Source organism: Nicotiana tabacum, chromosome 6 (genome assembly GCF_000715075.1).
Source record: "Nicotiana tabacum cultivar K326 chromosome 6, ASM71507v2, whole genome shotgun sequence".
NCBI classification, from domain to species: domain Eukaryota; kingdom Viridiplantae; phylum Streptophyta; class Magnoliopsida; order Solanales; family Solanaceae; genus Nicotiana; species Nicotiana tabacum.
In genome coordinates, this window is record NC_134085.1 from 126,003,521 (window position 1) to 126,029,918 (window position 26,398).

Consider the following 26,398-nt stretch of genomic DNA (forward strand, 5'->3'; position numbering starts at 1 on the left):
CATCCAATGAGATTGACCTGGATTGCTCGTGTATCGACTCAATTAACTTATAGCACAAGCTATATCTGGTTGTGTACAATTCATGATTTACATTAAACATCCCAACACATGAGCATAATCCAATTGTGATATGCTTTGGCCTTTGTTCTTTGCTAATGCAAGATTCACGTCAATTGGAGTTTTTGCAACTTTAAACCCTAAGTGCTTGAATTTTTCAAGTATTGTCTTAATATAGTGAGATTGTGACAATGCCAGACCTTGAGGAGTCTTATGGATCTTAATCCCCAGAATTAAATCAGTTACTCCCAAGTCCTTCATATCAAACTTGCTAGTTAGCATACGCTTAGTAGCATTTATGTTGGCAATGTCATTACTCATTATTAGCATATCGTCCACATATAAGCAAACAATGACTATGTGATTTGGATATTTTTAATGTACATACATTTATCACATCCATTTATCTTAAAACCATTTGACAATATTGTTTGGTTAAATTTCGCATGCCATTGTTTGGGTGTTTGTTTTAGTCCGTAAAGGGATTTAACAAGTTTACATACCTTCTTTTCTTTACCTGGAACCACAAAACCTTTAGGTTGTTCCATGTAAATTTCTTCCTCCAACTCTCTATTTAAGAAGGCCGTCTTATAGCCCGTTTGGCCAAGCTGCAAAAATCAGTTTATTTTGGGAAGTATTTTTTTCAAAAGTGCTTTTCTCAAAAGTACTTTTGGTGAGAAACAGTTTGTGTTTTGTTAATTAGTTTGAAAAGCACTTCTGAGCAGCAATTAGTGTTTGGCCAAGCTTTAAAAAACTGCTTCTAAGTGTATTTTTCTCAAAAGTGCTTCTCAAAAAGGTACTTTTGGAGAGAAGCTACTTTTTTCTGCTTCTCCAAAACTAATTCTGCTTCTCCTCAAAAATACTTTTTTCCTTCCAAAAGATTGGCCAAACACCTTAATTTTTGGCCAAAAGTGCTCTTGAAAAAAAAAGTACTTTTAGCCAAAAATAAGCTTGGCCAAACAGGCTATTAACATCCATTTGATGAATTTCAAGATCATAAACTGCAGCTAATGCTACTAACATCCGTATGGATGTAATTCTTGTAACTGGAAAGTATGTATCAAAATAGTCAAGACGTTCTCGTTGTCTATACCCTTTGACCACAAGTCTTGCCTTATATTTGTCAATAGTGCCATCATCTTTCATTTTCCTCTTAAAGATCCATTTAGAACCCAACGGTTTATTTCCAGGAGGAAGATCAACCAATTCCCATGTATGGTTGTTCAATATGGATTCTATTTCACTATTGACTGCCTCATTCCAAAACAATGATTCCGAAGAAGACATAGTTTTTTTTAAATGTTTGAGGCTCATTTTCCAACAAGAAAGTCACAAAATCTGGTCCAAATGAAGTAGACGTTCTTTGACGTTTACTACGTCTTGGATCCTCCTAATTAAATGTACTTTCTTTTGTTTCTTCCCGAGGTCATTTAGATCCTTCACCAATCGGCTCACATTCCTTTTTATACGAATATATATTTGTTATGAACCAGAAATCGATATGCTTTACTATTTGTCGCATATCCTATGAAAACACAATCAACGGTTTTCTGCCCTATTTTTACCCTTTTAGGTTTAGGAACTTACACTTTTGCCAAACACCCCCACACTTTAAAATAATTCAAGTTGGGTTTCCTTCCTTTCCATTTTTCATTTGGAATAGATTGTGTTTTGCTATGGGTACTCGATTTAATATTCGGTTAGTCGTAAGAACGGCTTTCCCCCACAAGTTTTGTGGCAAACCAGAACTTATCAACAATGCGTTCATCATCTCCTTTAATGAACGATTCTTTCTTTCTGCAATCCTATTGGATTGGGGTGTGTAAGGGGCCGTTGTTTGATGAATAATTTCATGTTCTAAACATATTTGTTCAAAAGGAGATTCATATTCACCACCCCTATCACTTCTTATCATTTTGATTTTCTTGTTAAGTTATGTTTCAACTTCATTTTTGTATTGCTTGAATGCGTCTATTACTTTATCTTTACTATTAAGTAAGTAAACATAGCAATATCGAGTACTATCGTCAATAAAAATTATGTAATACTTCTTTCTACCACGAGATGGTATTGACTTCATGTCGCAAATATCTGTGTGAATTAAGTCTAAAGGATTTGAATTCCTTTCAACTGACTTATAATGATGTTTAACATACGTAGATTCCACACATATTTGACATTTTGATTTATCGCATTCAAATTTAGGCAATACTTCCAAATTAATCATTTTCCGCAAGGTTTTATAATTAACATGACCCAAACGTATATACCATAATTCATTTGACTCAAGTAAGTAAGACGAAGCTGAAATTTTATTATTATTTTCAACAACCATTACATTCAGTTGAAAAGGCCCTCAGTGAGGAAACCTTTTCCTACAAATATTTCGTTCTTACTTATTACAAACTTATCGAAAACAAAAACACACTTAAAACCATTCTTAACAAGAAGTCCAACAGAGACTAAATTTTTCCTAATCTCGGGAACATGAAGGACATTGCTCAAAGTCACCATCTTGCCAGAAGTCATCTTTAGAAAGATCCCACATCTTTCAATCTTGGCGGTTGCAGTATTTCCCATAGAAAGAGTCTCTTCGGGTCCAACAGGAGCATATATTGCAAAGGCTTCCCTAACAACACAAACATGGCGAGTGGCTCCAGAATCAATTCATCACTCCTTAGGATTTCCCACCAAGTTGCATTAAGAAAGCATAGCACACAAGTCACAAAATATCTTCATGCTTTTCAACCATGTTTGCTTGACCCTTGTTCTTGTTTTTCTTCAGAGCATGGCACTCTGTAGATTTGTGCCCAGTTTTCACACAGTTGTAGCAACTTCCGTTGAACCGCTTCTTGCTTGAGTTGCTTTTTGGTCCAGAAGCCTGCTTCCTCTTTCTCTTATTTTGAGAAGTATTCTCATCAATGTTTGTTCCCATTATTGTTGAGTTCCCACGATCTCTCTTTTCAGCATCTTTGTTGTCCTATTTGATTCTCAACCTAACAATGAGATCTTCAAGGGACATCTTCTTGCGTTTGTGTTTCAAGTAGTTTTTGAAGTCCTTCTACAAAGGAGGCAACTTCTCAATCATCACTGCTACTTGGAATGCTTCATTGATGACCAGACCTTCAATAAAAATTTTGTTAGTAAAAATACTAAGATTAATACTTTAAAAATCAATATTAATTTGATTTATACCTTCAGCAAGGAGATCATGAAAAATCACTTGCAATTCCTGGACTTGGATAATAACAGACTTGCTATCTACCATTTTGTAGTCCAAAACCTTGGCGGCAACGAATTTCTTCAACCTGGCATCTTCAATTTTGTATTTCTTTTCAAGCGCTGTCCACAATTCTTTTGACGTTGTGAGACCCCATCTGTTTTTTTCTCTTCTCTTACGCAATATACGTAACGTGGCATGGTTATTAGGAATATACGATTGGGTATATCACATTGGGAGAATAAGACTAAAAATGTGTGGTAATATCAAGGAACTAACTAAATCTTTAGGTCAAAGGAATCCCTTAAATAAAGGTTCGTGGTTAAAGAAATGGCTCGGGTAGCACTCCGCGTGTTCAGAAGGTTTAAGTTAACTTGCACCTGTGGGATAAGACCAAGTGTATCTAATATGCTAAGAATAGTTTATTATGAGGTATTATAATATCACACGGGTTACATGTTAAGTTTTGGAGTCAAGCAAGTTGCGAAATAAAGGTCGGCAAAGGTTATCGTAAATTTCTCTAATAATTTTTCTAAACTTTGGGTCAAATGTATCAGATCATTTCTCCCAATATATAATGAGTTATGGGACCCAAAACCTATCAAATTGAAGGTCTACAAGTCTAGTTCGCAACCAAAAAACCCTCAATCAAACGGACCTTGGAGTAAAGAGTTGACTGTTTTACCCCGGACTGTCCAGGCTAAAACCGGGCCGCGAACCGAGTCAGGTCAAACAAGTGGTATAAGTAGGAAAATCCGACTTGTAAGACCCCAAAACATTTCATTTTCGTCCCAAAATAGTGAGGGAGATGAAGAGAGGGTTCCATGGTGTTCTTGAGTGATTAAGGTACATTTTTAACGATTTCTACCGTTAAAGTTTGTCCCCGTTCCTAGAAACTCAATCTCTACGCTTTGCAATCGTTTCCCCCTTCTATTAGCTGTGTTTGGAGCTATTTTTGGAAGATAGGAATTTGTTGTTCTTGCTGGTTCTTCAGGCTTTATACTTGATTTTCCAAGGTAATCATCTTGGGACTCTTTTATGATCGTTTTTACAAAGTTCTAGGGACGTTTCGTCAAGTTAGGGCCATATGGCAAATCTGCCGATTTAAACTCAATTATGAACTATTTATAGGTGTGTATAAGCTTCATATATATAGTGTTTGTGAAGCTTAGGACGTAAGGAACAACTTTCGTGAAGGAACTACAGGCATTCGGACGTTCGTTGGGAAGGTATGTTAAGGCTAAGCTCCGTCCTTCCTTTTTGCACGAATTCTTGGAAATTCCTAAGACGTCAAATGTGATATTTTACTATTCTATTGCTATAAAGACCTTCTGTGAAAGGCATTGGGATCGTAGCTGAAGTATTTTCATGATGTTATTAGGTTGATATTCCACTTGTTCGATAAATTAGGGTATTCGACATCTATATATGTTATTTTGTCGGTTCTCTTATCCATATGTCTATATATATGAATTCTTATTCGTCTTTGGGTTGTGTGACTAAACAAAATAAATGCATATAGTATTTACGATCAGTCCTTCTTCCTTGTTAAAGTATATTTTAAAATCTCTAAAGTGACACATCGATTTCCAAAAATCTGAAATATAAATTTTACGTTTAAACTATTAAAACACTTGATTTTTGATATACTTTCCTTTACTAATTATCAAGAAATCAGGTATAAGGACTAAGTGAAGCACTTTAAGCTTTTTATGAACATCTTCAGAGTTAAGTTATCTTTCTAAAAGTCGAGTTAAGTTTTCAAGCTTATTTATTCAAAGAAAACATATGAGGTTCCACGAGACAATTGTATGCGATACGAAGTTGATTATGAGATCATGAGGATAAGAGTACCTATGAGCCAAGATTGACTAAGTTCTTGTTATGGCCTATTATGTGCATTCAAAGTTCATATCATACATGGCATATTATACATGGACTTCGAGCTATAATCGGAGGTATGGGGCCTATTTGCCCGAAAAACTATATATATTGTACATATGACCATAGTTGGCAATATGATACCGGTTAGCTACCGGGAGAGACCGCCATTGCTAGCATTTGGTTGGGTATGTCATGCATTTGCATAAATATATATGTATTCACGACATACGCTTACACGAGCATACCATGCATAATTGATTACTGTGAGGTCGGATGTCGGTCATAGAGGCTACAAGAGTTTCAGTGTCAGGTGGTTTCACTATTATTTTTTTACATCAGCTATGTATGATTCTACTTTCTGCCTTACATACTAGTACATTTTTATTCGTACTGATGTCCTGTTGCCTGGGGACACTGCATTTTTGTTTTGTGCGTGTAGGTCCAGGTAGGGACTCTGATCGACCCCTCTGATAGGATTTCGGGGTTCAACTGTGAGTTGGTAAGCTCCACCTCTTCTTGGAGCTTTCATAGGATGGTTACTTTTGTGTACAGTTTGGGTATAGTCGGGGCCTTGTTCCGATAGTGCTTATGACACTCTTAGAGGCTATTGTGGACACAATATTCTTGGTTTCTTTTGGTAGCTTTTAGTCTCCAGCCCATAGGCTTGGCATGTATATATATGTGTAGGCATGTATGTCTCCAATCGCGGCCTCTTCGGCCAGCTAGTATTTTATTATTTTGGCTCGTCTACCTTTGTTTATATGTCTTATTGTTATTTAGGTCATGACCTTAATGGTCCAAGCTTAGTATTTTAGATGTTGTGCTGCCCGATCTGTTGGGCCCCCAGTTTAGTTAGCTAGTATGTTTAGTGGCTAACTCGATCGAATACAATATCGAGTGCTAGTCGTGCCTCCCCTAGTTTGGGGCGTGACAAACTTGGTATCAGAGCAGGTCGTGTCCCAGGGAGTTCACAAGCCGTGTCTAGTAGAGTCTTGATTATGGGTATGTTGTGCACCATACTTATAATCAGGAGGCTATGAGGCATTTAAGAATGGTTATGTTTCTTTCAATTAATAGATCGTGCTATAGAGCGAAGTTATAAGAACATATGAAATCTAAATCGTGCTTTGTGTTTCTTATCTTACAGGCTACCTACGCTCAGGAGATGGCATAGCGAGAGATATGTATGAATCCGGGGGAAGGTACCAGTCGTTCCCCACCGGGTCAGAGGGATAGATTTCTCTTAGAGTCACACAGTGAGTCTCTAGTACCCCTAGTCTCAGCTTCCCCAGCACTTGTTAGAGCCTAGGGAGATGTAGTAGCACCAGCCTCACCAGTTATATTAGTACCTGAGGCAGCTAGAGACACAGGATCTCTAGCACCTGTTGTTCCGCCATCAGATACTGGGGAGCAGGGGATGAGGGAGGCAGTTCAGTTGCTGACTAGGATGGTTTCTATTCATGAGCGACAACTAGAGTCAGGAGCAGATGCCTGGAGAGATCGGATAGGAAGCTCGACGGTACGAGAGTTTCTTCACTTGTCCCCTCCATTATTTACAGGATCCAGTTCCACTGAAGATCCCCAGGACTTTATAGACCAAATGTATAGAGTATTGAGGGTGATGCATGCCTCCGTCACCGAGGTTGTGGAGTTGACTTCTTTTTGACTAAGTGATGTAATCGTCCTATGGTATGAGGCATGGGAGAGATCTAGAGGACCTGATGCTCCGCCAGCAGAGTGGGAGGACTTTTTTGAGGCTTTTTTAGCCTATTATTTTCCACGGGAGGTTCAGGAGGCCCGTCTTGACCAGTTCCTTAGCCTGAAGCAGGGGGATATGAGTGTGAGGGATTATAGCCATAAGTTTAATTCTTTGGCGAGGTATGCACCAGATATTGTACGTACCATGAGGGCTAGAGTTCATCATTATGTGGATGGTTTGGGGGATCATCTGATTAGAGACTGTAGGGTAGATCCCTATCGGATGATGTAGATATTTACCGCATACAGGCTTTCGCTCAGACTACAGAGGACCTTTCCCGTCGGATTCGTGATACTCATAGGGATAGGGAGCAGAGTAAGAGGGCTCATACTATGGGGTCTTATAGGGAGCCACGGGGTGATTTAAAGCCCCCACTCCATCGATATCCACCTCGATCAGTAGGTAGTTTCACACCATAGATGCAGGGCCAGCGGTTTGATCGTTATATTCAGTCAAGACCAGGGCAGAGCTCAGGCCATCCTGAGAGCCGTCGACAGGAGCGTTCCGCACAAATGAGACAGCCTATTCCTCCATGTACTCAGTGTGGTAAGCTGCAACCGGGCAGTGTAGACAGGGTTCGAGTGCATGTTATCATTGTGGGCAGACATGACATTTTATTAGTCGGTGCCCGGGGTTAGGCAGAGGTGCACCGGCTCAGCCTTCAGGATCCATAACAGCCTCTTCGCCCTCATCCCGTGCTCCCCAACCAGGTCCACAGTCTACTCAGGGACGTGGTAGGGGGAGAGGTGGAGGATACACCTCAGGTTCTAGTGGTGGACAAAACCTTTTTTATGTACTCACAGGCTGACAGGATTCAGAGGCATCCCTAGATGTTGTCATAGGTATATTGACAATACATTCTCATAACATTTATGCATTGATAGATCCCGGCTCTACATTTTCATATATTACTCCATTTATTGCTGGTAAGCTTGACATGAGATCTGAGTTATTGCCACAACCAGTTGAGGTGTCTACGCCAGTTGGCGACTCTATTGTTGCTAATCATGTCTATCGAGGTTGTACAGTGTTAATTAATGACCGTCCAACTTCTGTTGATTTAGTTGAATTGGTTATGCTAGACTTCGATGTCATTATAGGTATGGATTGGTTGGCAGCTTGTTATGCTAATATTGATTGTCGTGCAAAGTTGGTCCGATTTCATTTTCCTGGTGAGCCTGTCCTTGAATGGAAAGGTAATGCAGCCACGCCCAAGGGTAAGTTTATTTCATACCTTAGGGCTCGGAAGTTTATTGCTAAAGGTTGTATATACCATCTGGTTCATGTTAGGGATATAGATAAGGAGCCAGCGACTCTTCAGTCGGTTCCTATTGTGAATGAATTCCCGACGGTATTCCCTGACGAGCTTCTAGGAATTCCCCCGAAAGGGAAATCGATTTCGCTATAGATTTGCTTCCTGATATGCAGCCTATATCCATTCCTCCCTATAGAATGGCTCCTACAGAGCTAAAGGAATTGAAGGAACAACTGAAGGACTTACTCGATAAAGGCTTTATTAGGCCAAGTACATCCCCATGGGGTTCTAGAGGAGGCCCTTCGAAAGAAAGATGGCTCCTTGCGGATGTGTATTGACTATAGGCAACTAAATAAAGTCACTATCAAGAATAAGTATCCTCTTCCACGGATTGATGACTTGTTCGACTAGTTACAAGGTGCCAAATGCTTTTCGAAGATCAACTTGCGATCCGGTTATCATCAACTACGAGTCAGGGATATTGATATCCCAAAAACAATATTTAGGACGAGGTATGGCCATTTTGAATTCCTTGTCATGTCTTTTGGCTTACAAATGCCCTAGCAGCCTTTATGGATCTTATGAACTGGGTATTCAAACCATTCTTGGATGAATTTGTAATTGTGTTTATTGATGATATCTTGATATATTCACGATCGGAAGTCGAGCATGCGGATCACTTACGAGCTGTATTGCGGACTCTCCAGGACTACAGGTTATATGCTAAATTCTCTAAATGTGAATTTTGGCTAACTTCTGTAGCTTTTCTTGGTCATGTTATTACCAGCGATGGTATCAAGGTTGATGGCCAAAAGATTGAAGCTGTGATGACTTGGTCGAGGCCCTTGAATCCGATAGAGGTTCGTAGCTTTTTAGGCTTGGCAGGGTATTACCGAAGGTTTGTGGAAGAATTTTCCTCTATTTCTGCACCATTGACGAAACTGACACATAAGGGAGCTAAGTTTCAGTGGACTAAGGCATGTGAATAAAGTTTTCAGGAGCTAAAGAAAAGGCTTACGACGACACCTGTCTTGACTCTTCCGGATGGCACCGAGGGTTATGTTGTCTATTGTGATGCCTCGAGAATTGGCCTAGGTTGTGTTCTTATGCAGCATGGTAAGGTTATCGCATACGCCTCCAGACAGTTGCAAAAACATGAACAGAACTATCCTACGCACGATCTTGAGTTAGACGCAGTTGTCTTCGCCCTAAAGATTTGGCGGCATTATCTATATGGGGTTCATATTGATGTTTTTACCGACCACCAGAGCCTTCAATATTTATTTAAACAGAGGGAGCTGAACCTATGACAAAGAAGATGGCTAGAGTTATTAAAAGACTATGATGTTGATATTTTATATCATCCCGGTAAAGCTAATATTGTTGCTGATGCCCTTAGTCGGAGTCCATGGGCAGTCTAAGCCATGTTGAAGCTGATAAGGTCAAGATGACCAAATATCTATGCCAGCTAGCTAATTTGCAGGTGCGTTTGGTAGACGCAGAGGGTGGATATATTCTCGTTCAGAATACAGCAAAATCTTCTTTTGTTACTGAAGTGAAAGAGCGACAACACGAGGATCCTGAGCTTATAAAACTGAGGGGTAGTATTCCACAGCAATGACAACCTTTATTTGAGCTAACTGGAGATGGAGTCCTTAGTTACCAGGGCCGCTTATGTGTACCGACAGTCGGAGAGCTCCGCGCCAAGATTCTTTCGGAGGCCCATTATTCTAGATATGCAGTTCACCCCGGAGCGACAAAGATGTATCGGGACCTTCGACAGATCTATTGGTAGAATGGAATGAAAAAAGATATCGCGGAGATGGTAGCCCAATTTCCTAACTTCCAGCAAGTTAAAGCCGAACATCAGAGGCCTGGAGGCCTAACTCAGTGTATTGAACTTCCATTATAGAAATGGGACATGATAAATATGGACTTCATCACCGGTTTGCCTCGCACTCCACGGAGGTATGATTCTCTTTGGCTAATTATTGATAGGCTTACAAAATCTGTTCATTTTTTGCCAGTTAGGACGACATATTCAGCTGAGGATTATGCCAAGCTTTACATTCGGGAGATTGTGCGCCTTCACGGGGTACCATCATCTATTATCTCTGATCGAGGGGCTCAATTTACAGCACATTTTTGGAAATCTTTTCAGAAGGGTCTAGGCACGCAGGTAAATCTTAGCACAACTTTTCATCCGCAAACTGATGGATAGGCAGAGCGTACTATTCAGACAGTTGAGGATATGTTACGTGCTTGCGTGCTAGATTTTAAAGGAAGTCGGGATGATCATCTACCTCTTATTGAGTTCGCTTATAATAACAACTTCCAAGCTAGTATTCAGATGGCCCCTTACGAAACACTATACGGGCGGAAGTGTAGGTCGCCGATCGGTTGGCTCGAGGTCGGGAAAGTATAGTTGCTAGGTCCTAATTTAGTCCAGCAAGCAGTGGAAAAGGTAAAACTTATTAGAGACCAGCTGCGTACAGCACAAAGTCGGCAGAAGTCTTATGCAGATGTTCGACGATGAGACTTAGAGTTTGATGTAGAAGATTGGGTTTTCCTGAAAGTATCGCCTATGAAGGGCGTTATGCGATTTGGAAAGAAGGGGAAGCTCAGCCCCAGGTATGTTAGACCGTATAAGATTATTCGGAGGATTGGTAGGGTCGCATACGAGCTTGATTTGCCTTCGGAATTGGGAGTAGTCCATCCTGTGTTTCATGTATCTATGCTACGGAAGTGCATTGGAGATCCTTCACGTATTATGCCCATTGAGGATATTCACGTTGCTGAAGACTTATATTACGCAGATGTACCAGTAGCTATTTTAGATCTGTAGGTAAGAAAGCTTCGAACTAAAGAAGTGGCTTCCGTGAAAGTGTTATGGCGAAATAACAACATCGAGGAAACGACCTGGGAAGCTGAGGAGGAAATAAAGAAGAAGTAACCCTACCTATTTACGACTTAAGGTGAGTTGCATTTAAATAATTGGAAATTATTTCTTTACAACACTTAATTGGATTTTTAAATGACAAGAAAGTGCAATTTAAATTTCTTATTGCGAGATAGCTATACGAAGCCTAGTAGTTGGAAGCTTCAGAATTCGATTTATGCTTTGAAAATGTAACAAATATAGCCTCGCAAATAAAGTATTAGCGGAAAAAAATGAAACCAAGGAATTGATTTGACCCATTCGCGGACGAATGTTCTTAACGGGGGGAGACTGTGAGACCCCATGTATTTTTTTCTCTTCTCTTACGCAATATACGTAACGTGGCGTGGTTATATTAGGTATATACGATTGGGTATATCACATTGGGAGAATAAGACTGAAAAAGTGTGGTTATATCAAGGAGCTAACTAAAGCTTTAGGTCAAAGGAATCCCTTAAACAAAGGTTCGTGGTTAAAGAAATGGCTCGGGTAGCACTCCGCGTGTTCGGAAGATTCAAGTTAACTTGCACCTGTGCGATAAGACTAAGTGTGTCTAATATGCTAAGAATAGTGTATTATGAGGTATTATAATATCACACGGGTCACATGTTAAGTTTTGGAGTCAAGCAAGTTGCGAAATAAAGGTCGGCAAAGGTTATCGTAAATTTCTCTAATAATTTTTCTAAACTTTGGGTCAAATGTATCAGATCATTTCTCCCAATATATAATGATTTATGGGACCAACAACCTATCAAATTGAAGGTCTACAAATCTAGTTCGCAACCAAAAAAACCTCACATCAAACGGACCTTGGAGTAAAAGGTTATGACTGTTTTACCCCGGATTGTCCAGGCTAAAACCAGATCGCGAACCGAGTCGGGTCAAACAAGTGGTATAAGTCGGAAAATCCGACTTGTAAGACCCCAAAACATTTCATTTTCGTCCCAAAATAGTGAGGGAGTTGAAGAGAGGGTTCCATGGTGTTCTTGAGTGATTAAGGTACGTTTTTAACGATTTCTACCGTTAAAGTTTATCCCCGTGCCTAGAAACTCAATCTTTACGCTTTGCAATCGTTTCCCCCTTCTATTAGCTGTGTTTGGAGCTATTTTTGGAAGATAAGAATTTGTTGTTCTTGCTGGTTCTTCAGGCTTTATACTTGATTTTCCAAGGTAATCATCTTGGGACTCTTTTATGATCGTTTTTACAAAGTTCTAGGGACGTTTCGTCAAGTTAGGGCCATATGGCAAATCTGCCGATTTAAACTCAATTATGAACTATTTATAGGTGCGTATAAGCTTCATATATATAGTGTTTGCGAAGCTTAGGACGTAAGGAACAACTTTCATGAAGGAACTACATGCATTCGGACATTCGTTGGGAAGGTATGTTAAGGCTAAGCTCCGTCCTTCCTTTTTGCACGAATTCTTGGAAATTCCTAAGACGTCAAATGTGATATTTTACTATTCTATTGCTAGAAAGACCTTCTGTGAAAGGCATTGGGATCGTAGCTGAAGTATTTTCATGATGCTATTAGGTTGATATTCCACTCGTTCGGTTAATTAGGGTATTCGACATTTATATATGTTATTTTGTCGGTTCTCTTATCCATATGTCTATATATATGAATTCTTATTCGTCTTTGGGTTGTATGACTAAACAAAATAAAGGCATGTAGTATTTACAATCAGTTCTTCTTCCTTGTTAAAGTATATTTTAAAATCTCTAAAGTGACACATCGATTTCCAAATATCTGAAATATAAATTTTACGTTTAAACTATTAAAACACTTGATTTTTGATATACTTTCCTTTACTAATTATCAAGAAATCAGGTATAAGTACTAAGTGAAGCACCTTAAGCTTTTTATGAACATCTTCAGAGTTAAGTTATCTTTCTAAAAGTCGAGTTAAGTTTTCAGGCTTATTTCTTCAAAGAAAACATATGAGGTTCCACGAGACAATTGTATGCGATACGAAGGTGATTATGAGATCATGAGGATAAGAGTACCTATGAGCCAAGATGGGCTAAGTTCTTGTTATGGCCTATTATGTGCATTCAAAGTTCATCTCATACATGACATATTATACATGGACTTCGAGCTATAATCGGAGGTAAGGGGCCTATTTGCCCAAAAAACTATATATATTGTACAGATGGCCACAGGTTGGCAATATGATACCGGTTAGCTACCGGGAGAGACCGCCATTGCTAGCATTTGGTTGAGTATGTCATGCATTTGCATCAATATATATGTATTCACAACATACGCTTACACGAGCATACAATGCATAATTGATTACTGTGAGGTCGGATGTCGGTCATGGAGGCTACAAGAGTTTCAGTGTCAGGTGGTTTCACTATTATTTTTTTACATCAGCTATGTATGATTCTACTTTCTCCTTACATACTAGTACATTTTTATTCGTACTGATGTCCCGCTGCCTGGGGACACTGCATTCGACCCCTCCGCTAGGATTTCGGGGTTCAACTGTGAGTTGGTAAGCTCCACCTCTTCCTCGAGTTTTCATATGATGGTTACTTTTGTGTACAGTTTGGGTATAGTCGGGGCCTTGTTCTGACAATGCTTATGATACTCTTAGAGGCTATTGTGGACACAGTATTCTGGGTTTCTTTTTGTAGCTTTCAGTCTCCAGCTCATAGGCTTGGCATATATATATATATGTGTGTGTAGGCATGTATGTCTCCAATCGCGACCTCGTCGGCCAGCTAGTATTTTATTATTTTGGCTCGTCTATCTTTGTTTATATGGTTTATTGTTATTCAGGTCATGACCTTAATGGTCCAGGCTTAGTATTTCAAATGTTGTGCTGCCCGATCTATTGGGCCCCCAGTTTAGTTAGCTAGTATATTTAGTGACTAACTCGATCGAATACAGTATCGAGTGTCAGTCGTGCCTCCCCTAGTTTGGGGCGTGACAGACGTCTCCACGCCACTATAGACATTATACAAATTGTCCTCCAGTCCGCTAAGAACATAATTCTTGCACAGAAAATCAGAATGCTTCCACGCCTCAATCACGAGAAAGCGTTCATTCTCTGGAGTTTCATCGGGTAGAACAGGAACATCTTCCTTGATGAACTTCTGCAGACTTAAAGTAGTCAGGTAGAAGAACATCTTCTGCTGCCACCTCTTGAAATCTAACCCGGAATTTTTTTTTGGGTTTCTCCGCCGGTGCCAACGCGGGTGTTCGGCTTGTCGACGCATTGGCAGTCACCATTGGAACAACTTGATTTCCGTTATCATTAGTCATTTCTGTAAACGATGACACAAGCAAATGTTAAAATCACGTAGATTTTAATCTCCAATGAAGTAGAAAACCACAAAGGTTTTAATCTCCAAAACAGTGAATACAACACAAATACAGAAAATATTAAATTCCTTAAGCTTGTTAGTAATCTGTATTTGTAAATTAATTCTGAAAAATGGATAATATATAAACAGAAAATGTAAAGAAACAAAAATCAATTCGAGCCCACTGAATTCACAGTGTTTTCCTTAAGGAATTTAATCCCTTCCTAGTACCCAAGGTTATGAATTATTTCCTTGCAGGATAGAACGAATTACACACTGGTGTTGTGGTACTTCAAACCTCAGTGTTTCAGTGAACACAAAGTTTGGTAGCAAATCACACTTACTGTTGCTTTGTTTGATGTTAAATGTATGCAGAAGAAGGAGGAGAAACTCAGAAAATCGTATGGAAATTCTGAGAGAATGGACTTGTATTTATAGCCAAAGTTGGGCTGAAAACTGAAGAGGTGCAGCTCTTCAAAATGACTGTTTATGCAAAATGCCCATAGCATAAATGCCATAACATAAATGGCTAATTTATGCAATAATAAACCGGGAATTAACGAGGAAAGTTTAATTTTTAGTTACACAACTGAAAACAAAAAACTGATTTAATTTAATATTAATATTTATTTTAATATTAATATTGTGTTATTTAAACGGATATTTAATGAGACATAAAATACCACAAGCCAACAATATACTGCCTAACTTCCAAATGAAAATAACTACGTTAATTCGATGTTGAACTGAACTAAACAAAGAATGTTAAAGACCCATTCGGAGTTTAATAAGCTCTTACATATTAGGCTATATGGCTAGGAAACTCTACTGTTGCTCTTGCTTTTTTCCCTTTCTACATTTTTCCTGACTCCCAACTCCCTAGTCAAGATTTGTATTTAACAATTATAGTTCAAAGCAACATAGCAGAGTGTAAATTACAAAAGCAGCTCCATACCTTTTTCCATGTGATAGAGGAATTCCAAAATTCGTGCTCTAACTATATCGCAATCTTTTTCCCCTAAAATCATTTTTGCATTTACCAATATTATAATAAGCACAGGAACCTAGTGGTGAAGGCAAACTCCAAATGGAAAGCAGGTACCATTAATCAAAAAGTTTTTCAAATTTAAGAGCGACACTACTTTGTTAAACCTTTTTTCTATCATTAAGATATCATATCATTCATCAAGCTAGTATTGTTTTTCAAAATCAAAGAAAATCTTTAAGGGAAAAAAAGAGAGGCCAAGGTATTTTCCGCAGCAAACAAAAAGCTTAAAACAGATGTTTATCTCAAAGTGAGCTTTCCTCTCATGTAACAATACTGAAAAGAGAAGCCATATTATTCTCATTTTGAGAGATAATAATGCAGAGTTGTCACGGTCCTTCTCTATATTTTATATTTAGGATGAGAATATAGCAAGTAGGTTAGCTTAAATCATATAGAATCTGGAATACTTAAACAAAGAGCGACCATAAATTTCCAAAATGTCGAAAGATGAAAGGAGAGGTAAACCTGAAAAATCTTCTTGAGTTGCTCGCCAACTGCTAAAAAAGATTTGAGGAGGAATTTAGTGCTAATGTCTCATAGACCCACAAAAACAAATGTTGATCATAATTACAAAAAAATTTGTCTTTTATCCATTAAGGTCTGCAGCTGCTTCATCATTTCTTTCGTTATAAACTTCGTTCTTGGTATAACTCAGGCCGATAAGATCTTACATTATCTGCAATTCAGCAACCTTGTCCAACAAAAAATATTCTGATCCCTTTTAGAATACTACCAAATATACATAAGAATATAAACAATAAAAAACAGTAACATATGTGACTCCCTTTACCTCCATTTACAACAAAGTTCATGCTACGGAAAACATTTTGTATTGTCCAACCATATTTGAGGACTCTCAACTCAATTATGATATTTGAATCTGCACATTACCAACTAATTGAAAATAATACCCTAAGAATATTCATCCAATGCAAAGGTGAAGATTCAAAAAGAGACAATGACTGAGGTTACCAGAGGCTGAATGATAAAAGTGTATACGCATTTTCTGAAATATTCCAAGTGCCAACACACAGGATTTCAAAGACCTTTTTATATGAATATACAATTTTTATCAAGTCAATATGATAATTTTTTTTAAAGATATTAGCTAAAGTTCACATAGTTTAAATACCGAGAAGCGAAAAGCAATCACATAAACTGGGGACCAAGGGAGTATGATTTCTTTTATTAAGAAAGAGAATTAATTTTCTTTGTAAAAGTTAAAACAATTTGTCAAGAACTTAGTGGCATAGCCCGGTCCAATGAAATTAGCAGAATTGGTTGCCGATAATAGAGTGTACATATTTGTTTAACATTTGAATTCCTAACTTCTAACCCCTTAACATTCTATATAATCAAATTGCAAAAAACTTAATGCAATAAATAAAGAAAATATTTCTCACTTTTGAATAATAAATTTAGGCACCTGCAAAGGAAAACAGTTAGAGGAGCATCAAACTCTTCCATTTTGGCTGCAACTGATAAACAGGACAAAGCAACTTCCAAGTTAGTGCATAAATTTGTACCTGCATCTGAGTTCAAAGATAGAAAAGACGCTATCAAATATTAGGAGAAATTTTAATGGTCACATAACTCCAATAACACATTTGGGCATCTCAAGAGAGCAAATTATATAATTTAATATGATTGCTTGAATTTCCTGAGCTCGCTTGTTCTTTCATTATTAAAATTATCATTTCAACCACATTTTCTTGAAGGTTTCATCTAGGGCATCTTATAATAATGACTCTTGTAGTTGGCTAGGTAGATTCATGAGTAGGAAGCATGATATTTCAAGTTTCAGTTTAAGATTGCTTGATGAATTGGATATAAAATTGGGGGCACTTAAAAGTAAAAGCATCAAATTAGTTGTTCTGCAGCCTTCCCCTGCTCTCAAATGAAAAGTACCTTAGTGTTTGATTTAGATTATCTCTCTTTAACGACAAAGTGAATGCAGAAAAATTTTGTACTTTGAACTTACTATAATAATCCCTCTAAAACGGAAATTACAAATAAATCCATACACACACATTCACAACATGGTATAGCGAACTCGGACTTACCATGCATGATTACAGTCACGAGCAGCTGAGCCAACAACTCAACTTTTTCAGCCAAACAACGATATTTTCAGAATAAATTTGTCTCTTCAGGCCCAGCCCATCTCTATTCATGATAAAAATGTTTTCCTTTCATTCGGCAATTTCATCGAACATGTCTTAAAGGAAATTGAAACAAAAGCAAACTGATCCAAGTACGGGAAGACGCCGAACCACAACAAATTTTTATATAATTCACAAATTTCAGTTATCAAGATCCATGCAAATCGGCAACATATCAGAACATACATGTCTAGAACTGGGTAGTCAAACGGGGAAAAATATATCAATAAATTCGCAAGAAGAAGAGACAACAGAAACATGAGGAATAATAACAGGTAAAACAATAACATGCTTTAAGGTGTTAAAAGAACAAGCTGATTATCGGGGAAAAAAAGGTTATACAAACAACTGCAAAAATAAACATAAGTTTTGACATCACTACCAATCAGTACACGTGTATTGAGGTCAATACAGAATATTTCACAGATAATTATAGGATATTCATGCAATAACGCAAGTTTTCTTTCATCTCCAATTTGGTTCTAATAGAAAACTGCAATTCACTTTCGCTTACTCTAGGAATTGTAATCGCAAACTATTAGAGACAATTAAAAGATCACACACATCTGTAGGAGGAGGAACAGTAAGCTTTAAAATGGTAAATAAAAATAAAAGGAGGATGATCCAAACTCACCGTAACACTATAAAATGCCAATGGTCTAGGATTTAGTTAGCATATTCACTTAGCACCCCTAGAATGTTGATAGAAATCTATGTTGGGGTTCAGAGCATGAGTCTAGCACCTTTAGAAACAGAATTGGGGGTTTTCTGGTTTGAGATTTTTCGGGTGAATATTTGTGAGGGGAAAGAGAGATGAAAAAAAAGATAATTGAGGGAGACAAACCAGGCTCTGGAAGTGTAAAAGCAGTATAGTGGGAGGTGACACGACTAAGACACGTGTATATGCACCTATGAGCTGTGTTTATTTCAACAAAAGTACATTTCAAATAACTTTTTGTACAACTTGTTGGAGTTGTGTTCGTACACTCGTTCGTACACTCATTCTCATTTATACATAGTAGTAATGTAATAAAGTAAAGTAATATTCATTCTAGTCCAACTCTATCTAGAATACTGATAATACCCACGTTGTTGGCTCTATATAAACAGGAGGCATTGGTATCAAAACTCACGGTACCAACTCTTTTTTAGCAAACTCTAGGAAAGCAAGGATTTTCCTGCATTTTATTCAGAAGGTAATCATCACTTTTACATTCTCCACAGTTAAGAAGCAACTCAAACAGTTCTCGTACTTTCTACCCTGAATAAAAGCTGCTTGAACTTTAATGAATCATGTGTAATGGCTGTATTATTTTCAAGAAGAATAAGTATTTCCTTCTCCATGTCACTTTTAAGTGAAAGTAAAATATCATATTTTATTGTACCTTTTCTTTTATTGAAAGAAAAATCCACATCGTAAAAGTATTCTTCGACTTTTTTACTTTCGCAGCTCTTTTAGAACACAACCTTCTTGAGTTCTTATCTCCAACAGTAATTTGTTACAAAAACAAAAGCAAGTACGTATTAGTTTCTCTCTTGCGGGAAACTAGCGAAGGTATGTCCTTTATTCATTCACAAATGTGTCAAATAAATAGATACCCCTCTTGCTTTCATATAAATAACGTTATATGATTCATGCCTGATCTGCAGCATTTCACACAAAATATTTAAATCAAATTGGTATATCTCTTCTTGCGATAGTGATTTTTGTCAGGTAGCTTTACTCTCTCAGTTCGCAGGGCCATGTAGTACTCAAAATAAAGTTACTACGCAGAAATATAATGTTAGTTATAAATATATTATATTATGGATGTTCATTTAGTACTCCGTTGTAAATAATCTTCCTGAAGAAGCTTATCCATATGGGACTCCACCGTAAATATGTTTATCTATTTAGTACTCTATTGGAAGTAAGCTTCCTGAAGAAGCTTATCACTTCGGTACCCGGTTATGGATAAACATTACCCTAGGTAGAAGATTATCCATACCGGGTATAATAAGCTTATCCATTCAGTACTCCGTTATCGATAAACATTGCTCTCAGTAAAAGATTATCCATATCTGGTATAGTAGCAGCTTACACAGCAGCTTGCAGTAGCAACTTACACAGCAGCTTGCGTAGCAGCTTACACAGCAGCTTGTAATAGCAGCTTACACAACAGCTTGCGTAACAGCTTACACAACAGCTTCCTTTCTTCTATAAATAGAAGAGATTTCAGTTCACTATGTACATCAGTTTGAATTCGAATAATATATCAGTTTCTCTCTATACTTGTCTTTACTTTATAGTCTTTATTTTATAACACGTTATCAACACGAGACTCTGCCATCTCGAGCAAATATTTTGAAAGTATCTGAGGTAAGAACTTTCTTTTCCTAAATAATGTCAAATCTTTCTAAACTTGAATTTGTAGCCCTGGATATATCGGGCAAAAGCTACATGTCTTGGGTGCTTGATGCTGAAATTCATCTTGATGCGATGGGTCTGGCAGACACCATCAAAGACAAAAATCAGGCATCAAACCAAGACCGTGCCAAAGCAATGATATTCCTACGCCATCACCTTGATGAGGGCCTGAAAATGGAATATCTTACTGTTAAAGATCCAGTCATACTGTGGAATAATTTGAAAGATAGATATGACCACCTGAAGATGGTCATTCTTCCACAGGCACGATATGATTGGACTCATATAAGGCTACAAGATTTTAAATCTATCAGTGAGTATAATTCTGCTATGTTCAAAATTATTTCCCAATTGAAGTTATGTGGTGATAATACTACTGATCATGATATGTTGGAGAAAACTTTTACCACTTTTCATGCCTCGAATATGCTCCTGCAGCAACAATATCGAGAGATGAGATTTAAAAAGTATTCTGAACTTATTTCACATCTTCTTATAGCCGAGCAACATAATGGGCTATTAATGAAAAATCATGAAAGCCGACCTACTGGTTCTTGTCCATTCCCTGAAGTGAATGAGACGAACTTCCACCAGGCTAAACGTGGAAAAGGTCGTGGCCCCAGTCGTGGTCATGGTCGTGGTCGGGAAAGAAACTCTAATCATGGTAATAATAATGCACCAAAGAACACTCCTCACCACCAGCAGTGGAAAAGGAAGGAACAAAAGCATGAAGCGGTGCAAGCACCAAATGCAGAAAATGCATGCTATAGATGTGGAGAAAAAGGACACTGGTCACGTACCTGTCGTATGCCAAAGCACCTGGTTGAGCTTTATCAAGCCTCCCTAAAGAAGACAGAGAAAAATGCTGAAGCAAATTTTATTTCTGAAGATAATTTAGACTTCATGCATTTGGATGTAACTGATTACCTTGCACTCCCAGAAGGAGAAACAAGTCATGTAATCGGTGGTGAATCTGTAGAAATGTAAATATTTTAATTTTTGTTATTTGTAATAGATAGTATGGTTATGTAATTGTTGTACATAAAGAAAAATTATGATTTGATAATGATGTTTACTATAATATATCTTGTTTATGTCATTTTGAAGAATATGAATAACATTATTAGATCAACTTAAACTCTAGCAGAGTTTGCAAGAAATATACAACCACAAGAAATGGTTATATTTCGTATATCTCATTGTAATTATATTTTGTTAACTACCAGAAGTGGTATATGCCTATGATCACTAGAAGTGATAATTTAGGCTTTCTATGGTTAAAATTGTAGATAAGCTACATAAATATTCTCTATATTAAATACACGCCTCGATTTGCTCCTGAAGTAGTAAATATTTTAAAAGAGGTTGAGGCATCACAATTTGATGTGATTAATGCGCATTCAGATAATTATGTTCGATTTCCTGAAGGATGAGAACTTTTGGATAATATTAATCCATTCCCTGAAGTGAATGTGACAATACTAATAAGTCGGGTAAATATGAACGCGCTCTTGATGTGAATACAGTACAATTCACCTCCAGAAGAGTTAATATAATTGAGAGAATATATACTCAATATTTCGTATTTTAAATTTGCTCCTGAAGAAGTAGCACAATTGAAATTGCTTCCTGAAGTGGAAAAATATTATGAAGAGGAGTTTTCGTGTGCTTAAACAATTGTTTTACATTGTTTATTTGATTGTGATTTTCTCTCATGACACCATTAGTGTCTGAGCAATATTTGATAGTACAAAATGTATCAACAACTCCTGAAGAGCTAAATGTTTGCCTAAAGAATACATGACACCAGTAGTGCCAGATAAATATTAGATTATGGATAATAAATGAAGGCTCTCGAAGAGCTTATATACAAATATGTCATTCATATTATATGATTATGGTCAAAACATATGTTGTAGTAAACCTGAAGTTTACTAATACAAATGGCTATCATATTGAGACTGCAAATGATTGGATGATTGATAATCTTCATGTTTCCACAATCATGGGGGTAAAATAATATGTATGTGAGAAGTTACCCGTCTTATTCTTTAATTTGTACTATATCATGTATCACAGTAAACCAGAAGTTTACTAAAACAAAAGTTTATGCCATAGTAAACCAGAAGTTTACTAAGAGATAGCATATGACATGATAAACTTGAAGTTTTCATTTGCCATTTTTAAATGAGCTATTTGAGAATTCAGATAAGCATATACTAAAGAACTAGAAGATTCTTCAGGAATTCTCATGTGTTGCTTGTTCTCATAATAAATTGATTATACCAGCTAAAGTTGGGACTAAGACCCCTGATTCTGAAATATATAACAGGTGAATATGGGCCCGTTCACCTATCATGTGAACCACTTATAGGTGCATATATGAGATGGTTACATGTGTAATTATTGTCAACCTGCAGTTTGGCATTTGGAATTGCTTTTCTCGATTAAGAGCATAATTTTCAGATTATGAAATCAACACAGTTCATCTTGATAATGCTGGTTTAACATTGAATACCTCCTATTAATGGCTAAACTATTGCTTATGAGAACAAAGCTTCATGTGTTGGTCTAAGATTTTCTAAATTGCATATAGCAGCACTTGTATGCATCAGATCAACAATATATGATAAGTCCTCCCTTCACAATTGGTTTAGGATCAGAAGCCAAATATTTTTACTATCTTTTGTTGTGTGGTATATGATTAATTTCTCTACCATAATACACAAAGATATGTTTTCCAAAGATGATTCGGGATATATATTAGTTTTTCTAACATTTGGGGGATGGAATAAACAGTTGAAAAATATGCTATATGAATCAAATTATCATGATCCTCACTTAGAAAATAATTCAAGTCGAATGCCAGAAGCATTTGCTGATCCAAAATTAAATATCATATTTCAGCTGCAGATGCTCCTATTAAAATTAAAGTCCCTGAAGGATAGAGTTTACTGTACCATGAAGCGTGATAGACCAATCGGTTCCAAAGGTAACAATCCTTGAAAAATAGTAGGAGCTAATGATCAAAATGAGGAGGAAATATGCTCTAGAAGAGCCCACGACATAACATTTCATGAAACTCCCGAAAAAGTTCAGGTACCTGGAAATAAAGAAAGTGATGAGATCTCCACAAGTTATGTCGCTTCGGAACTGACACAAAATGATCGTCGACGATATATTTGATACAATATAGTGCACAATATTATAAAAGATTGTGAGGATCGGACTAGCAGTCCAGACACTTGAAGATGTCATACCATTTAGATACAAGTCTTAACCTATATGACTTATTTGGCTAAATCTATATGAAGATCCTTGAAGGATTGAAAATGCCCGAAGCATATAATTCAAAGTCTTGAGAAATGTACTCGATCAAATTATAAAGATCTTTGTACGGTTTAAAGCAATATGTGCGCGTGTGGTATAATCGCCTCAGTAAATATTTGCTAAAAGAAAGTTACATAAATTATGTTATTTGTCCATATATTTTTATAAAGAAAATGTCATCAAAATTTGTTACAATTGCTGTTTATGTTGGTGACATAAATCTTATTGGAACTCCGGAAGAGCTCCAAGAGGGTCTTAAAAATACTTTTACATGGACAAAGTGTACCCATTAAGTACACCAATGAATATTCAATCACTTGAAGTGAATAAGGATCTGTTCCAACCTCTAGAAGAGGATGAGGAGCTCCTTGGTCCTGAAATACTCTATCTCGGTGTAGATGGTGCACTTATTTATCTTGCTAATGCTAACAAAAGTGGTGCAGATCGTATTGGTAATGCAGATGCAGGTTATTTATCCGATACCCATAAAACTTGATTTCAAACCGGCAAGCAAGGAGTGCATATGATTGAGATCAGTGATTCATTCGAGAAACATGTGAGTTGGAATGTGATAAAATACCCACAATATTATACAGAGGCAATGTTTCATGCATAATACTATTAAAGGGAGGATTTATAAAAGGAGATAGAACGAAGAACATTTCACCAGAATTATTCTACACACACGATCTTTAGAAAAGTGGTGATATTGATGTGCAACAAATCCGTTCAAGTGATAATCTAGCAGATTTATTCACTAAATCTTTACCAACTTCAACTTTTGAGAAGATGGTATACAAGATTGGAATGCGGAGACTCAAATATTTGAAACAAGGTTTTCATCAGGGGGAGTAAAATACGCGATGCACTCTTTTTCCCTTACTAATATTTTTTCCCATGTGGTTTTCCTTATAAGGTTTTTAATGAGGCACCTAGCAATGCGTATTACTAAATATGTGTACTCTTTTTTCTTCACTAGGATTTTTTTCCATGTGGTTTTTCCTAGTAAGGTTTTAATGAGACACATTATCTTTTAATGAACATCCAAGGGGGAGTGTTATAAATATATTATATTATGGATGTTCATTTAGTACTCCGTTGTAAATAATCTTCTTGAAGAAGCTTATCCATATGGGACTCCACCGTAAATATGTTTATCTATTTAGTACTCTATTGGAAGTAAGCTTCCTGAAGAAGCTTATCACTTCGGTACCCGGTTATGGATAAACATTACCCTAGGTAGAAGATTATCCATACCGGGTATAATAAGCTTATCCATTCAGTACTCCGTTATGGATAAACATTGCTCTCAGTAGAAGATTATCCATATCTGGTATAGTAGCAGCTTACACAGCAGCTTGCGTAACAGCTTACACAGCAGCTTACACAGCAGCTTGCGTAGCAGCTTACACAGCAACTTGTAATAGCAACTTACACAACAACTTGTAATAGCAGCTTACACAGCAGCTTATAGAGCAACTTCCTTTCTTCTATAAATAGAAGAGACTTCAGTTCACTATTTACATCAGTTTGAATTCGAATAATATATCAGTTTTTCTCTATACTTGTCTTTACTTTATAATCTTTATTTTATAACAAATGTGTGTTTTTCCGTACGTAGACAAATAATTAAGAACTGTGCCATAATGTATTATTGTTGAAGTTAATCATTCTGTCCCTTTAATTTGGCGTCTCAGATTGATGAACCTATTTGAACGAACAGTAAAGATTGTGATCTCAACATAAAAGCCCTTTCATGAACCTAGTGAATTCATTATTCACTTTTTTTTTTCATTTTTCTTTTTCTCTTGCTTTATAAAGTTCAAAAGAGCAGCAAATCTAGAGTGGCTAATATTTACCCGCCCGAGATTTTACTCATTTTGACAAATATATTACTTCATATGAGCAAAGATGATTTTTTATAAAAGGCGAAGGCATTAATTTGCACAAGGGGAAGATTTTACACTGGCTCAGTGGAAAACTTTACTTTGTCGGTGATAAAGATCATTACACCATTTAAATCAAATAATTTAATTTGTAAGATCATTATACCATTTGAGCCAAAGAATTTACTTTGTCTAAAGCAAAGACCAGTACTCCGTCTGAGCCAAAGATTTTTTTTTTTTTTAAAGCGAAGACCCTTATACTGTCTGAGCTGAAGACTTCATATTGTTTGAAGATTTGATTTTACTTTATCTGAAGCAAAGACTATTGCATCGTCTAGGCCAAAGAGTTTACTTCATCCGAGGAGAAAACCGTTACGCCGTCTGAGCCTTATTTATCTAAGGCGAAGACCATTACACCATCGGAGACAAAGATTTATTTTGTCTGAAGCGAAGACCATTACACCCTCTAAACCAAAGATTTTGTTTTATCTGAGGCAAAGATTATTACACCATCTAAGCCAAAGATTTTATTTTTTTCGTGCTTGATAGGATTAGTCTTGAGAAAGGGAATATTATATTATGGATTTCAGATCATGCATATTACATTTCCAAGTTAAGTTCTAATAAACACTTTTCTATCTTCTTGCAGTCTAAACATGGTTTACTTCAAAGACTCAAGACTTTCTTCCTCCAATTCACAATAACTTATTATTTCGAACCATAAAGGGAGCAAGGTGGAGACGAGGTTATCAGTTGCTAGGCCAGTCGGCCAATATGCTACAACTTCGTGGCTACCTTTGAGGGATCCACCTTATTTGGCCGACTGGACACATGAATACTACAACCGTCCTCCCATGACATGAATTCTTTGCACCCCTAATCATCATGCTTGGAATGTTGCGATTACTTTACCATGCCTGGGGCGGCAAATTATTTGCAAGGAAACTTATTGGGGTGATGATTTGCCATTTGGCGGTGAATTTTATTATGTTCTTGGCTACCTGGAATAGGCAGAAGATGTCTTAAGTAGGTGCCGTCTAACCCAGTAGGGCGCAAGAATTTATGATGCCGTATATGCTTAACTCTTCATGTATGACCGTAATACAAATATTACGAAGGCTTTCTGTAAGGCATGGTACC

General features: G+C 37.1%; 1 protein-coding gene and 1 long non-coding RNA gene across 6 annotated transcripts; one reads left to right on the forward strand and one right to left on the reverse strand.

Annotated features, from left to right (window-relative positions):
- Nucleotides 1-13,196: 13,196 nt before the first annotated feature.
- LOC142181779 (uncharacterized) lies at nt 13,197-18,499 on the reverse strand. Of its 5 annotated transcripts, XR_012710692.1 has the most exons (5): nt 18,270-18,499; nt 16,900-17,005; nt 16,264-16,353; nt 15,939-16,164; nt 13,200-14,386 (listed from the first exon to the last, which is right to left on the reverse strand). It is a non-coding gene; the product is annotated as an uncharacterized LOC142181779 (long non-coding RNA). The 5 variants fall into 5 exon arrangements; XR_012710691.1 differs by adding an exon at nt 15,381-15,443 and having other exon boundaries at nt 13,197-14,386; nt 15,939-17,005; XR_012710689.1 differs by having other exon boundaries at nt 16,264-17,005.
- Nucleotides 18,500-18,707: 208 nt separating this feature from the next.
- On the forward strand, nt 18,708-21,062 carry LOC142181494 (uncharacterized). Its single transcript, XM_075254391.1, has 2 exons — nt 18,708-18,831; nt 19,086-21,062. The coding sequence occupies exon 2, from the start codon at nt 20,019-20,021 to the stop codon at nt 21,027-21,029; it is 1,011 nt and encodes a 336-aa protein (XP_075110492.1). The 5' UTR covers nt 18,708-18,831; nt 19,086-20,018; the 3' UTR covers nt 21,030-21,062.
- The last annotated feature ends 5,336 nt before the right edge of the window (nt 21,063-26,398 follow it).